Genomic DNA, 16,350 nt, shown 5'->3' with positions numbered 1-16,350 from the left:
CTAGGAAATAACATATACCACTAATCTCAAATTAAAAAAAAAGAAGTTTTAAAGTTATAAAAATCATGTGAAAAGCTAAAAATAGATTTTCAAAGTAATTAAAGTAAATTCTTAAAAATATCAAAGGGAAGCTCACTCATACCAAATGAGCTCTAAATACCTCTTGCTCCCTCCTTATGAATCCTACCAAATATCGTGAACCCTTAGTACAACCAACACAATCACTAGCACTCTCCGCTTCAACATGGAAAATCATCATCAATGCCATTCAGACCAACAAAATCTTGGACACCATCCCTCGGATGAACAACCAGAACCATGAACAGTACAATCTGCAAAACTGAAAAACAATCAAAGAAGACCTCCATAGATACAAAACACAAACAAGTGCAAATAAGTACATCAACAAATAAATTCAACTATACCTCTAGAATCTTGAAAATTGGGACAACCACCTGTAAAATGAATAGATCAAACTAAGATCACAAAAACACATATTAGAACAACATTGAGCAGCCCAAACAAGCCTCTCGAGTCACAATGATCATTCGAAACAACACCAAAAGCCTCCTTCTAAGAAACCAACACCTACTTAACAACCTTACCAACTAACCTTAACAACACATCAACGAAATATGCTACCAATTTGCTATTGCCAACCTCACTCAAGTTGAACAACACCAAGTGCTAAAGACAAACCATTAGGAGCATCCTTCATCACAAAAATAACCAATTAAAGACAACCAACACTGCAATATCACCACAACTACAACACAAAACATGACACATTCCCACAAACAAAACAAGGAATAACTCAAACCAAACAAAAATAAGCCCATTGAACTACCAACAAAGTGCTAGCAGTGCCAGCTTCCTACTAGCCTTCGAGTCACAGTAGACACACAGGGAAGCTCTCTCGAGGCGAGCAAAGTGTTTGTTGCGTCATCATTGCATGGAGAGCACGTGCTTTGAGTGCTCTCACGTGCATAAGGAAGACTTATGACCGTCTAAAGAAAGCTCATTTGTCTACTTAGTCACTAACTAGCCTAAGGAAGACTTTGAATTGTGAAGGAAGACTAACTTGTGGCCGTATAAAGAAAGAAGACATATGCCTGAATCTAGCACTCAATTGCTTTCTCTACAATTGTCTCTCTTTCAAATGTGCTTTCTGTAGATGCACATTTGAATTGCTTTCTGTAGATGCACATTCGAATTCTAGTCTCTCTTGATCATCAGCTTTTGCATTTTGATTGCAGATCCGAGCAGGGAATTCAAATGTGCTTTCTGTATAGATGCACATTTGAATTGCTGTCTCTCTTGATCATCAGCTTCTGCATTTTGACTGCAGATCCGAGCACGGAATCTCTCGCCAGCTACCGATTTGGAAGAAGATGGCATTCGAGATCGAAACCCACAGCCGCAGGAAAGATCCCACACAGTGTCGATGCTTCCGAAGTTCCTTCGACCAACAAGACGAAGAGAATGAAAAACTTGGGGAGGCTGCCCTCACAGAGATCCCTCTGTGGACTGCTCAAGTCATGGTCCGTGGCATCGTAGTCAGTGCAATTTTGGGTGCTCTTTTCTGCATCATCATTCATAAGCTCAGCTTGACGACTGGAATTATCCCCTCTCTCAATGTATCGGCGGGTCTGCTTAGCTTTTTCTGCATCAAATCTTGGATGAGCTTGCTTACTAGGATAGGCATTGCACATAAGCCCTTCACCAGACAAGAAAACACAGTGATCCAGACTTGCATAGTCGCCTGTTATGGCGTCGCTTTTAGTGGTACGGATTGCATTTGCCATTCCCAGATTACCAGATACCTTGCATTGTTAAATAAGTGATACCCCGTGCTTCCTCCAAATTTAATCGAGATCGCACTTGCCGAAGATGATTCCTTATAGGACTCTTGACTTTTAGTAGCGTAGCTATTAACATTCAGCTTCATGAGACTTGCCTTAACTTTTTAGGTGGGTTCAGTACGTACCTCATCGCTATGGACCAGAGAACTTATGATATCGTTAATACGAGTGGTCAAGGCCATGCAGACAGCTCTGCAGAGGTGAAAAACCCAGGGTTGGGCTGGATAATTGGCTATCTACTTGCAGTCAGTTTTCTTGGTCTCGTGGCGGTGCTTCCTCTTCGTAAGGTACAAGCTTTTAAGTATGCATTGGCTAGCAACCTATATCCGTTGTTTATCTTAATTAGAGCATTGTGGCTGCCGGGCAGATTTTGATTGTTGATTACAAACTCACTTACCCCAGTGGTACGGCGACTGCAGTGCTCATCAACAGTTTTCATACAGACCATGGAGTCAAACGAGCACAGTAAGAGTCTTAACTCCGGTAGCCTAATTAACAAGTCCATAGCCAACAAAACTGCTCGATGTCTGATTATTGCACTTTTCTAGATTATCCATTGATTTCCACGCTAGACTCGATTCGAAAATTGATTAGCCTCTCAAAAAAACTGTCTTTTCCTTGAAACCAAACAGGGGTGGAATAAAATTTCAAGTAAAGAATTTCACAAGCTTCTAACATCGTCCGTGTTGCAGGTCTTGTTCACATCTAGCGAACTTGTTAACAAGTTATTTCAAAGTTTAATTTGAAGTTATAACTTTTATCCTTTAGCGTATCTGGGGATTACATCTCCTGTTGGACCTTCTTGTCACTTTCGGTTTCAGCGATGTTGGGAGGCGTTGTCACACTTCGTATATTTCGAAGACATGTAACCGAGGAGAAGCTGCAAGTCATTCGATCTCCTCGAAAGATCATGAGCCCAGTAAGTTTGCTGTTTTTCAGGAATTTTTTCTGAGATGGCATATTGCATGCAATCCCCTGCAGCGTTTACTACTCTTTCTGCGTCTATTGGTAGCTTATGTTCACCTTTGACTTCAATGCAAAGTCGGTGTTTCATCTGGAGCATAGAAATGGCAGCTTTCTCGGATCCTACCTCTCGGTATATGCTGGGCCATGCTCACAAGAAATTTTTAAACTATGGTAGTAACACTTGAGGCCACTAACCATTTAGGGACAATAGTTAATCCTGATTACTACTTTTACTTGGTCGTAGTGCCTCATTTCTTGCACACGTGCACACACACACATATACAGGCATGCAGCCAGTGACCTCAATGACGAGTCTGTTCTTCAGGCTTTGGTTGCTATTCGAGCTGCTGTTGCTGCTGTGACCTCAATGACCAGTCTGTTCTTCAGGCTTTGGCTGCTATTCGATCTGCTGTTTCCTAGAAGTATTACATCACAGAAGTTACATAACAAGGATCTATAGGACGCAAGGATGCAGTTCAAAAAGGCATCAGGAAAGAAGGGTGAAGGGAGGTCGACTCTAGGTCACATGGTGCTTCTGCTCTTATGCTGATGAAGTGTTTCAGTGGCTCTCTTAAAGGGGAAGGGGCAAGATTGCTTTGCACAAGATTGTGGAATATTGCTTTACTACATAAATTTGCAAGACGAAAACTGAAATGTACAATATTGCTTGAGAAAAGATGAACACATGATTAAGGGGCCAAGAACCCCCCCCGGCCTTTTTCCCTCCCCGGTTATCCAGGCTTTTTATTACAATGAGATACAAGATCAAGATGTTGAAGTAAATCTTATCAACACCTTTCAAACTTGAGACCCAACTGTACAAGTCATGAAAATGAAGCTCAAAGCTGAGTAGTAAGTCTATTTAAACAACAGTGTCTCAATAGATAGCCTAGTTAGGGTGCTCAAGGCAAAGCGCTCTCCAATCCTGATGGAAGATGCCTACACAATTATCACTGTTTGCACACATCGGTAACACTTAGCTAATGCTTTGAAAACGAGATTCTGATTCAGCACAACTGTGTGCTTCTACTTCTCTGATGCCACTTCAAAAACGATGCAGAAAACAATGTGAATCTGCTACAGAATTGGCTCGAAGTTTAAGTATAGCTGCTCGGAGAGAATAGGATTGCTTAGGGAGTCTTTCACTGCAAAATTGTGTGGGAAAATAGTTGGCAGAAGGGCTGCTGCAAAAGAAGCTGCAGAGCTGCCTCAGAAAGTGCTGTTTGCAGAAGGACTTGTTGCAGAGCTGCTGCAGGAGGAGGAGAAGAAGGGGAAGCTGCTGCTGCAGAAGGAGCAGGAGGAGCTGCAGAAGGGGCTGGTGCTGCTGCTGCTGGAGTAGGAGGAGCTGCTACAGAGGAAGGAGCAGGAAGAACTACTGCTTGGACTGCGTAGGGAAGGAGCTGCAAAGGCAAGAGGAGCTACTATGGGAGTTGCTGCAGAAGGAGAGGCTGTAGGAGAGTATGCACCAGAAAGAGGGGGAGAGCAATGTGTGCAAATGACGGAGGGGGAGTGTCAGCCAGATAGCATGGACCTAGGGAGATGATGTAGCTGAGGCCTGGAGCAAGAGACATGGGTCGATGCATAGATCAGGCTCGGGGATTTTTCATCTATGTTCACCAGACCAGTGACATGGCCAACGGGTGTGACAGTGGCACATGTCCAACATAGGGCCACAGGGAGGAGATGCTGGAAAGTAGAGGATAGAATCACTCACTCCTCACACTCCCGCCGATCGCAGCTGAAACAACACTCAAAGAGATAGAGACAAAACTCAGATGTATATTCTTCCACAGATGTGGGCAGACAAAAGCTCAAAGATGAGCACAGAGGACAGCAAGGCTGCTGTCAACAAAAGCTGAGTGTTCTCCCCTCCCTGTACGCTTGCCGGTGCAAGGCCTGTCAGTGCAGGTGATGAGAAATGAGGGGGGAGTGGGGGGCTTTTTATAGGAGGGCCTGGAGCCCTCAAACTGGCCGACTAGGCCGGTTGGCTTCAGCTAACTGCACCGACCCCTGAAGGGGCCAAAATGGCCAACCCCTTGGCTGGTTTCTGGGCCAAGCTCCTGGCCTATATAAGGCCCCATATGCTGGGCCTTTGGGCTGCTGCTGGCTGGTCCAAGTACTGCTGCATATCCCCCTGCATGGGCTCATGGTGCTGGTGCATTCTTCCACGCAGGGTGCTGCCACAGGTCTGGACAAGATCTGCCTCCAAACAGCTAGGTACTCTCAGCCCTTATCCCCCTATAGTCTCCTGCCCCCTTGTCCCCTTGAATCGGGGGCTCACAAGTGGGCAGTGACATTTCTAACACCCCCTCTCAATGACACAACTGTGGGCCGATCCCCATGCGTCGAATGACGTGTTTCATCTGCTCCCTGGGAAGCGCCTTCGTAAAGACATCCGAGATGTCGTCGTCGGTCAGGCAGTACATCAACTCTATGACATCTTCGTTGATGAGTTCACGGATAAAGTGGTAGTGAACCTCGATGTGCTTCGTCCATGCGTGAAACACGAGGTTGTTGGCGATTGCTATGCAACTTTGGTTGTCACACATAACCACCGTTGCATCTTCTTGTGCCACATTCATGTCCTCCAAGATCCACCTGAGTCACAATGCTTCGCATGTCGCTGTATAAGCAGCCCTGTACTCCGTCTCTGTAGATGAAAGGGCGACAGTAGGTTTTCTTACTCAGCCATGACATAGCTTTTGATGAGAGTAAGAAACAATATCCAGAAGTCGATCTTCGGGTATCAATATCACTTGCCCAATCACTATCGTAGAAACCTCCCAACTCAATGCCTCTCGTATAAGTGATGCCCTAGGTGTAGGTACCTTTCAAGTACCTTAGCACCCTCGTACCTACGTCCCAATGGGCCTTCTTGGGTGTGGCGGAGAACTGATAGAGCAATCCAATTGAGTAGGAAATATCCGGTCTGGTATTGGTGAGGTAAAGCAAACTCCCCACCATGCGTTGATACAGTGATGAATCAACCGGCTGAGATGATCACACACACTCAGCTTCAGATGAGTTTTCATGGGAGTCACTGTTGCTTTGCAATTTTCCATCCAAAAGCGTTTGAGTAGCTCCCTGCAATATTTCTCCTGTGAAATAAAGATACAGCTCTTTCCATGCTTCACCTCAATCCCAAGAAAGTAGCAAAGTATGCCTAAGTCAGTCATCGCGAACTCCTCCATGAGAAGTCTCTTGACCTGAGCAATCTTCTTCGTATGATCCTCTGTAATGATGAGGTAATCCACATATAGAATCAATACCAGCCGTAAATCCCCCTCTGTGTTGAGATAAAGATTTGCTTCTGATGGACTCCGCTGAAGCCCGATCTTCTGAAAGAAGACATCTATCCACTGGTACCGAGCTCTGGGGCCTGTTTCAGCCCGTATAAGGCCCTCTTCAGTTTGCAGACTTTCGATGGGGATCCTGGAATCTGAAATCCTGGTGGCTGTGCCACATATACCTCCTCCTCCAGGGTTCCATTAAAAAAATGCAGACTTGACATCCATCTGAAAAATAGGCCAACTGTGATGAGCAGCCAAGGCAATGAGTGTCTGAATGGTCACCATCTTGGCTGTGGGGGCGAAGGTCTCGTCGAAGTCAAGTCCTTCTGACTGTGCATAGCCTTTCACCACCAATCTCGCTTTGTACTTGTCCAATCTCCCATCTGACTTGAACTTAAGCTTATACACCAATTTAGTCCCAATGACCTTCTGCTTGGTTGGTTTGGGCACTAAATCCCAAGTGTCATTTTTCAAAATGGCATCCATCTCTGTCTGCATGGCTTCCTGCCATTTTGGAATATCCTTCGCTTCTTGCCATTCTGGAATATCCTTCGCTTCCTGGAAGGAATGGGGCTCCTCAAGCTGAGCCACCATCACGGAGAGAGTCTTCGTGTTGCGTTGATACCGCCGCACTCCGGAACTGCTCTCGGGAATGTCCGTGACCCGTGAGTCTACTAAAGTCTTCAAATACCACTGAGGTAGCTTCTTCTCTGATGGAGGTGTCTTTGCTGGAGTCGCCTCCTCCTCCTTGGGGTCTTCAGTTATCTCCACCTCTTGGATGGTGACCTTGGGTGGGGTAATGACGGAAGTTCAAGAACCTCTTCTGTAGGTTGTGGCTCTGACTCCTCAAAGATCACGTCCCTGCTGATAAGGATCTTCTTCTTTTCCGGGTCAAAAAGACGATAGGCCTTGGATTCTTCATTGTATCCCACAAAGATACATCTTCGGCTATGGGAATCAAGCTTCATCCGCTCATCTTTATGTACATGAACAAATGCATTAGAACCGAAAATCCGTAAATGAGATATTATTGCCTTCTTACCATAGTAAGCTTCATATGGAGTCTTATCATCAACAACCTTGGTCTTGGTTTTGTTGAGGATGTGAACAGCAGTGTTCATGGCTTCACCCTAGTAAGCTTTCGAGAGATTCCTCCCTCGCAACATCGTCAAACCTTTCTCTGTGACGGTCCTGTGCTTCCTCTCAGCAACTCCATTCTGTTGATATGTGCGAGTTGTAGTGAGCTGGCTCTTGATCCCGTGCTTCTTGCAAAATACATTGAACTCGGTAGAAGTGAACTCTCCCCCTCTGTTTGTGCGAAAGGCTTTGATTACCTCCCCCCTCTCCTTTTCTACCTGGGCCTTCTAGTCTTTGAATTTCTCATAAGCTTGAGACTTCTTGGCCAGGCAGAATGCCCACGTTATGCGACTGAAATCATCCACAAATAAAAGAGAATACTGCGAACCTGTGAATGAATTTGTTGACATTGGGCCACAGATGTCGGAATGAACCAACTTGAGTGGCTTCTTGGCCCTTGATGAGGCATCCAGTGGGAACCTGTCCGTGTGTTGCTTGCCCTCCAAGCAAGCCCTACAAACACGATCATTGCTTGCAATTGGTGGAAGTCCATCCACCATCTTTGACTTTTGCATCTCGGCAAGAGTGTCATAATTGACGTGACCGAACCGCTCATGCCATAATTTGGATCTGCCATGGTTCCCGTGCATCAACAAAGTGTTGAGCCGATATAGCCCATGCTCCTTGACTCCTTGAGCCACCACCTTTCCATTTGCCGTGGATGTGACATTGACTTTGCCGTTGTTGTATTTGTATATATATATATATATATATATATATAGAGAGAGAGAGAGAGAGAGAGAGAGAGAGAGAGAGAGAGAGAGAGAGAGAGAGAGAGAGAGAGAGAAGTGGGCAAAGACAGAGAGAAAGAGTTGTGCTTGTCCATCTGATGGACATACAAAAGGTTCTTGCACAAATTCGGTACATACAGTACACCGGAAATCAGCTCCTTGTTTCCTGCAGTTGTGATGAATAGAATACTACCAACACCCTTCACAGGGCATGTTTGGTTAGTGACCTTGGAATTGGGTTGCGTACCTTCCATGGATTTGAACCACTCGTTGTTGGACATGTGTTTTGAAGCTCCACTGTCCACGTACGAGCCTTCCTTTCCTTCATTGACTGCATAGGTGGAGTAGTACTCAATGATGATGAAGAGAGTGCCGGTCGTGACATTTGCCGATTCAATCTTTGGCTCCTCCTTGGATTTGGACTCCTTCTTTCGCTTGAGGTCCGCCTTCTTCTTGCGGCACTCCTTAGTAGAATGACCAAGCTTTTCATTGTAGAAGCACTTCATCTACCTCTTTTTCTCTGCATCCTCGGTGTTGTTGTTGTTCTTGGAGTCTTTGAACTTACCCTTGCCGGGCTTGTCCCTTGCCACGAGAGCCTTCTCGTCTGATTGAGTAAATAGTTTTCCCGAGCCTCTTCCTGCAAAAGTAAAGGGCCAAGCTCCTCGAAGGTGAGAGGCTTGGTCATCTGTCCTGCAGTGACCGTAGTCACGAAACTCTTGAAACTACGAGGTAGCTTGTGTAAAGTCAGCAACGCTAGATGACTTGAGTCTACCTTTTGACCAACTGCAATGAGCTGGTCCCTTACCACCTTGACTTTTGTCAGATGGTCATGAACATTGTCCCCCTCATTCATATCTTGATTGTACAGTTGATGTTGAAGAAGCAAGATACAAGATGTGTTGTCTGTTTCATACAGGTCCTTTAGAATAGCCCACGCCTCTACAGACGTCTCGGCCATCTGAATGTGCGGAAGAACAGAGTCCGCCGTGGTATGATTAATGCTAGGGAGTGGGCATCTCTATCTTCCCAACTTTCAAGCTCCTCTCCATCTACTGGAATGAGAAGCTTCCCCTTGTTGTCCAACATATCTTCCGGCTTTGCCTCCACCCCTGTTGTCAACTTCCACAACTTCTGAGCCACTAAATGACTTCGTATTTTCACCTTCCAGATTGGGTAGTTTGACCCATCTAGTTTCCCCGACTCTCCAAAGTTCGAGGGGGAGGGGTGAGAGGGGTATATATGCAGGTTTGGAGGAGAGGCTGGCCCCAAACGGTCAAAAACGGGCAGATCCACAAACCCTAATCGGCCAAAAACCCTAAAACACAGTCGACCGTACGGAACAGTACGGAACGTACGGATCATTCCGTACGTCGAACGTAGGCAACCCTCACCACAAATGTCTGAATAGACCGATTGGAGGACACCACTACAGAGCTTTTCGAAAATGACTTGCAATTTTTTGTTCATCATGGATATCCAGAGATTTATCTTTGGCGGTGCTCCTTTTCAGTGATCTTACTTAGCTTTAATTTCTTTTGACCCAAGCACTCATAGATACGTGAACCCTAGATAGACAAGTAAGAGGCATCATAAATAGCAACAAGAGGGCCAAAGGGAGGCTTCCAAAACAGCACCAGGGCTGCAAACGAGGAGCCAAAAGCCCCAATGGACTGATGTGGTTTCTGGCATCCCATGGGTAGATCATTTTCTTCTCCTACAATAGCAGGTTTAACAACAGCAGAAGGAAAATCTAGAGCTCAAGGAAAAGGTTTAAAAATTTGAAAAGTGCATTGAAGATGTGGTCACAGGCAAGAAAAGAGAGTGGACAGAGACATTTTTGGAAACACTGTAAGAGCCAGTGGATGGTGTAGTTTCATTGAAAATAGGAATCACAGTACAGAGACAGTTTTGGAAACATTTTAAAAGCCGGTGGACTGTCTTGAAGTTTAGGAAAGCTGAGTATACAGTTCAACAAAAGGTGGATTTAAACATTAAAAAGGAGCATTGAAACAGAGCTCAAGGAGAAAAAGCAGCAATCAAATCTTGATTTGGACATTAGGGTGGGGGAAAGAAACATTGGCAGCCATAGAAGAGCATCCCAGACTATCATATGGAATATTCAAGCCTTAAGCTACATAAAAAATAAGGTTCCAAAAACGTGTATCACATTCAAGATGAGGGGATAGGTTTTAAATACTCACACTTTCCAAGGCAACTAAAGTGCACGTAGCTATGGATAACTAAGGGCCTCTCCCCTGGCACAGTTTGGAAAAACAAATCTGAGAGGGCGATGATAAATGGCTAGTACATAAGCTGTGCATAAGAGACTTACAGAATGGCAAGAAAACTCAACAGCTTCTCTTCTTGTTCTCTTTCTGGAAAATGCCATTGGCATTTGTAATGTTGCTTTTGGTCCCACAGGTCGTGTTTAGCCTCCTCTAGTGGACGTTAAAATGATGATGATGGTGGTGATGATCATCCTCTGTGTGTGTGTGTGTGTGTGTCTCTCTCTCTCTCTCTCTCTCTCTTTGTGTCTGTGTGTGTGTGTGTCTGTCTGTCTCACACACACACCCCCCCCCCCCATAGTTGCCAGCCGAAACGGAAAACGGGAAAAACCGGGGAAACGGAGTTTCCGGCCCCCGCAAAAACGGAAACAGAAGAAACGGCAATATGGTACAATTTATGTATAAAAAATTACTTTTTATACATAATACAATTATCAATAGAGTGCAAATTATACATAATACAATTATCTATACTTGAAGCATCATGCATGCTTCTATGATTCTAAATTCCTATGATGATTGAACTATCTAGCATCATCTATTATCCATGAATAATGCTTCAACAATCAACATGTGTCATAAACTAAGTTCTAAGTTCTAACTTCTAACTTTGAAGTTACAACAATCTGAAGTTTGAGAGGGAGGATGGAGAGGTGAGAAAGGATGGAGAAGTAGAAGGAGGACGGGGAGGTGACAGAGGATGGAGAGGTAGGAGTTGGAGGAGGATGAGAGGTAGAAGGAGGATGGAGAGGTAAGAAGGGATGGAGAACTGAGAGTAGCCTGAGGATGGAGAGCAGCTACTAGCTTGCAGGATGGAGGGATGAAGAGGAGAGCAAGCTGCGGATGCTAGGGCCCAGGAATCAAATGACAAAGATGGAGAGGCTAGAAAGCAGCAGGATGGAGAGAAGCAACACGGGACGCGACGAAAACGACGATAGGAGATGATGAATCGGCGAAAAACCTTTTAATCAAAAGAAGGCAAAAACAGTTTAATCAAAAGAGGGCCATATGGATTGATGAGGGGCACCGAGAGAAGAGCTTTCCCTTCTTTTGCTACACAGTTAGAAATGCTAGGAGGTTTCAGCTCAGCAGTAGAGGTTGGAGACCCTCTAAAGCGCCACATTGGGATAGTTTTCAGATTTCCGTAGCTATGCGGAATAACTTTTGGCGTAGGCTCTGGAAATCCCTTAAGAATAGAAAGATCACTCGTTTCTTTTGGGTTTCTATTCATGGAGGGATTGCAGTGAACTTGTGGAGATCCAGGTTCGGGGCTGACCCTACTTGTCACATGGCAGTTGAGTCAGTACAGCATTGCCTTTGGGAGTGCAGACATGCGAGGACGATCTGGAAAGGTGTTGCTAGGATTTTCAGCATCTTTCATACAACACCTTTCTATATGACATGGGGTTCAGTGGCTTGGTTATCTCTTACTGGCCCACATGTGTTTTTCGAGGGACATGATCCAGATCGAGCTTTCATTGTACGGCGACACTGAGTGGAGTCTTCTTCCCTCCAGGATGTTCCCCTTACTCCTTTCAGAGCTGTTCATGCCTCAATAGACACGTCTTGGGAGATTTTGGCTAGCATTGTAGCTTGGCATATTTGGAGAGCCAGGTGTACAGAGGCGATGGAGGGTATCCAGGTTCACACTTCCCAGACTATGGCCAGTATTTGGACTGACACAGTACACACTTTGATGGCCATTTGGGCGAGCATGCGGGGATCCTCCAGAGCAGCCACTGTCAGGAGAGTTACTTTTTCTAGAGTTTGGAGGGGATCTCCTTTCTTCTTCAGGGTTGAGATGGCATGTTCAGCCTCCGCCTTGGTTTTTTATTAGCTCACTTTGAGCTGTATTTTTCCTCATGCATTGCATGATGTACTCCCGCATTTGAGCTTGCTCTCGTGATTTTCATTCATACTCAATGAAGTAATTTTCTTGAAAAAAAAAAAGAGGGCCACAAAAAAAAATTTAAAAAAATAGAGATTGCGAAACAGCGTTTCTATTTTGGCGTTTCCATAAACGGCCGTTTCTGGTAACTATGACACTTTTTTTTGTGTGGAATTGGTAACTATCACACACACACACACACACACACACACAAGGTAGCAATTTCTATTCTTGGGGTATCTATTGACTGCATTGATATTTTTTGTACAGGAAACAAATAAAATGCCTTGGAAAGTACTTCTTAGGTAGCTTCTTCTTCAGTCTTTTCAATTTCAGTGGACCTGAGGATGCCTGTGGATTTGATCATTTTCCAAGTCTCGGATTCCAAGCTTATGATAACAAGTAACGGTTATTTTCTCACTGGCTTTCATTTTGTACTCATAGATGTGCCATTCATGTTTCAGAAATTCTTGTCTTTTTTCCTGGGAACTTTCTTTTCCATGAGCATCTGGGCAAGGTTTCTTACAAAATTGTGAGAGAAACAATAGACAACGTTTTTTAAAGCTATATTACTTAAATTGTGCTCTGGAGTAGCCCTTATTCACTGTTTCCATGTCTTATCAAGCTTCAATAGTGCATCCTTGATGTAGGTTCTATTTTGACTTCAATATGACATACGTGGGAGCAGGCATGATCTGTCCGCATCTTGTCAACTTCTCTTTGCTCCTAGGTGGCTTTTTGTCTTGGGCTTTTATATGGCCCCTTATAAGCAGCTATGCAGGTGTTTGGTATTCTGTTGATGCAACAGGCTCAAACCTACGAGGTCTGTACAGCTACTATAAGGTAGGGATTTTCTATCCCCTAAATTTCCGCAGATTTTCTTTTAATCAGGTAATATTTTGGGGAAATTTTGGTGCTCTCCTAACGGTATGTAAAGATCACATGCATTACAGTTGCATCGTTGCTTCAACAGAGGAACGGCTACCAACCTACGAGTAGTAAGGATAATGGTAAATGTGCTTTGCACTTGTCCAAGAGAGCTAGTTCCTGGGGACTACTCCCAGCAACTTTATTTTGCATGGTTATTGTTCACCATATTCTGAAATGTGCCTAGCTAATTAAATTTCTCATTTACTGGGTAGGAAAACAAGAGCTGTCACCTGATGAACAAAAGAGGGATGACATTTTTATGAAGGATAGAATACCTTTCAAGGTAGCTGCATTCGCCTATTTTGGGCTGGCTTCGATATCTGTTGGAGTGATTCCGAAAATATTTCATCAGATGCGATGGTATTATGTTGTCCTGAGCTACTGTGTAGCCGCCATCCTTGCCTTCTGTAATGCCTATGGCTGTGGCATGACTGATTGGAGCCTTATATCGAGTTATGGAAAGCTCTGGCTCTACATATTATCATCTTGGGCAGGAAGCAATGGTGGAGTCATAGTTGGCCTTGTGTCATGTGGAGTCATGATGGTTATTGTATCCTCTGCAGCTGACTTGATGCAAGATTTTAAGACGGGCTACCTCACACTGTCTTCACCCAAGTCAATGTTTGCAAGCCAGGTTATAGGCACATTTATTGGTTGTATAATTGCACCATTGACCTTTTGGATCTTTTGGAAGGCTTTTCCAGTTGGCCAGAAAGATGGACAATATCCAGCTCCTTATGCTGTGATTTTCCGAGAAATGGCCCTGCTTGGAGTGCAGGGATTTTCCTCCTTACCCAAGCACTGCCTTTTCATTTCAATTCTTTTCCTTATTTTTGCTATAATCACCAATGTAATTAAAGATAGGGTACCTACAAATATCTCAAAATTTATTCCGATACCAATGGCAATGGCTTTACCTTTTTACATTGGACCCTACTTTGCCATAGATATGTGTATTGGCAGCATTGCAGTGTTGGGCTGGCAAAAACTAAACAAGGAAAAGGCAGACGTATATATTCCAGCTGTAGCCTCTGGCTTAATGTGTGGTGATGGTTCTTGGATGATTGTATCGGCCATTCTGGCTTTAGCAAAAGTGCAAGCTCCAATATGCATGTACTTTGTAGCCAGCAAGGCTTATGCGACTCTGGACTTTTCGAGCTATTAACAGAGAATGAAGTATTGTTCTGTTTCTTGGAATCGTCCTACTTTGAGTGCATAATAAAGAAAGGTGCTTGTATATAAATTCTGTTAATGTCATTTCCGATAGTGGGTACTCGTGACTTATTACTTGCCTCTCTGGTATCATACTTGTACTCAGAAGTACCCTTGTCTCTCTAGAATCTGTAGGGTGTGGATAGATCGTAGAGGAGTTTTGCTTTTTCAGGTAAATATTCATCAGCTGAGAGTTGCCTACTTTTGTTGCTTACTTGCTGTGATAGATCAGTTCTTGTCGTAATTAATGTAACTAAACACCTAAAAATACAAAGAGATTATGAGGAAGCATTCTGGAACCTTAGCATTGACCATGTCTGTGGTACATATCTAAAGATACTAGAGGCCAAATTTTGATGACAAATTTTTGTATAAAAATTTTGCATGGGCTCTTCTATTCATGCAGACCTTTTAGTCTAGTCAACATCACTAAATTACAACTTGTGTTTAGGGAATCCAGTAGCGCACCCTTGCAAGTTTTGAAATGGATTCTATAATCACATTAGTGAATAATGGAGCACAAAACAGGATGGGCCAAAAAATATTTTTTTAAAATATTAAGTCGAGTGTGTGTGTGCATACATACATGCATGCATGCACGCATGCACACACACACACACACACACACACACACATTTTTAGTCAATTGCATGCCTTAACTTAATAATATAATCATTTGTCTTGACTTCAAAGTGAAATGGCTTAGTCCATATTTAATCAAGGAAAGATGTATCTAGGATTTACCTTCACTTGAGATAATCCTGTGTCTTTAGTTTACTATACTTATCTTCAGTAGGATCAACTTATTCTGTAGTCTCTTTAAAGGGATTTTTCAATATGATTACGTAGATAGTTCCAAGATTGCCAACAAGGTAGTCATGATGCACAATGATCTCAAGGTCGCAATATATAATGGCCTTGGGGTGGTCGATGGGTGGGATGCCTGACGGTCTCAATAGTGGCATGGCTATCCCACTAGTAGGTTATGTATTGAGGTGACTAACACGCATTGCCTCAACAACCTTAGCAACCCCTCCAAAACAAGTGTTCTCCTCTTGGTTCCTACTCTCATTCTCTTTGTGATTGACAACGTGGAGAGTCAGTGAATAATGTCTCACTAGGAGACACTTTGTATCAATCGATGGTGGCAATTCGAGTTCCTTGGCCTTGACCCTTGCTACTTATATGTGTTGAGAGCATAGCCTCCCCTCTACCTATACGAGCCAAGAGCATAGCCTCCTATTGCATTGAAAGCTAATTAGAGAAGTTAATGAGCCGTCTAGATAACCTATAGGATGACATAGCTAGGCGTGGAAAAAACTTATATAAGAACCTACATTAGCATGTCTACAAGCACCATAAGAAACTTGAAATGCATCAAAAAAGATAATGGCATGACTTTGAGAGTACACACCTACCCAAAGAGAATAAATGATTCATCCTAATCGATCAATCTAGAGTGTTGTTTATTGAAGTGATTATATCACTAAAATTTTATCTGAGATTGTGTCAACGCTATCAATGGGTAGAATTGTTATTAATGGCTCTCTGAAATTCTAAAATTCAATATCTTCACAACCATCCATCTAGGATTTTTTGCATCAAGATTGTAATTTTGATATCTAATTGACTACCAAACTTCTTGGATTTGCAAGATTCCCTTTAAAAAATACTTTAGCCTAAGTTCCTAATGTAATAAATGTAATCTAACCTAATCTAATCAGTTTAACTGCCTCCCCCTCTGTCGCTGTGCATCTCTCCCCACAGCATCTCTCCCTCGCCCCTTGTGTCTACGCCTCCTTGCCCTCTCCAGCCTTTGTTCTCCATCTCTCCACCATGCTTCTCTGAGCCTCTCCCTCCTCTTGCCTTGCTGCTACTGCCCTCTTCCTCCTTGGCGACCCCTCTCCCCTCACACCCCCTTTCCTTCCACGAAGACATCCATGGAGGTTTCTGTGCAGGCTCAATCAAGCTCGTCTTCAGACTTCAGTGAATAGACACGAGAGCAATCCTATTCTGAAGGGTCTCTTGCGTTGTCTACAACGGATTCTT

At 43.8% G+C, this 16,350-nt stretch overlaps 1 protein-coding gene across 1 annotated transcript; it reads left to right on the top strand.

Annotated features, from left to right (window-relative positions):
• The first annotated feature begins 1,595 nt into the window (after positions 1–1,595).
• LOC147903806 (putative metal-nicotianamine transporter YSL6) lies at positions 1,596–14,254 on the top strand. The gene is made up of 7 exons (XM_087401404.1): positions 1,596–1,785; positions 1,971–2,149; positions 2,230–2,327; positions 12,430–12,561; positions 12,810–13,002; positions 13,097–13,169; positions 13,302–14,254. Exons 1-7 carry the CDS (start codon positions 1,680–1,682, stop codon positions 14,252–14,254), a joined length of 1,734 nt encoding a protein of 577 aa, XP_087257530.1. The 5' UTR covers positions 1,596–1,679.
• Positions 14,255–16,350: the final 2,096 nt, after the last annotated feature.

Source organism: Dipteris shenzhenensis, chromosome 3 (assembly GCF_047967505.1).
Source record: "Dipteris shenzhenensis isolate YYH24624 ecotype China chromosome 3, Dip_SZ_1.0, whole genome shotgun sequence".
Taxonomy (NCBI): Eukaryota; Viridiplantae; Streptophyta; class Polypodiopsida; order Gleicheniales; family Dipteridaceae; genus Dipteris; species Dipteris shenzhenensis.
Note: the sequence above shows the minus strand (reverse complement) of the source record. Positions and strands in the feature narration are given on the sequence as shown.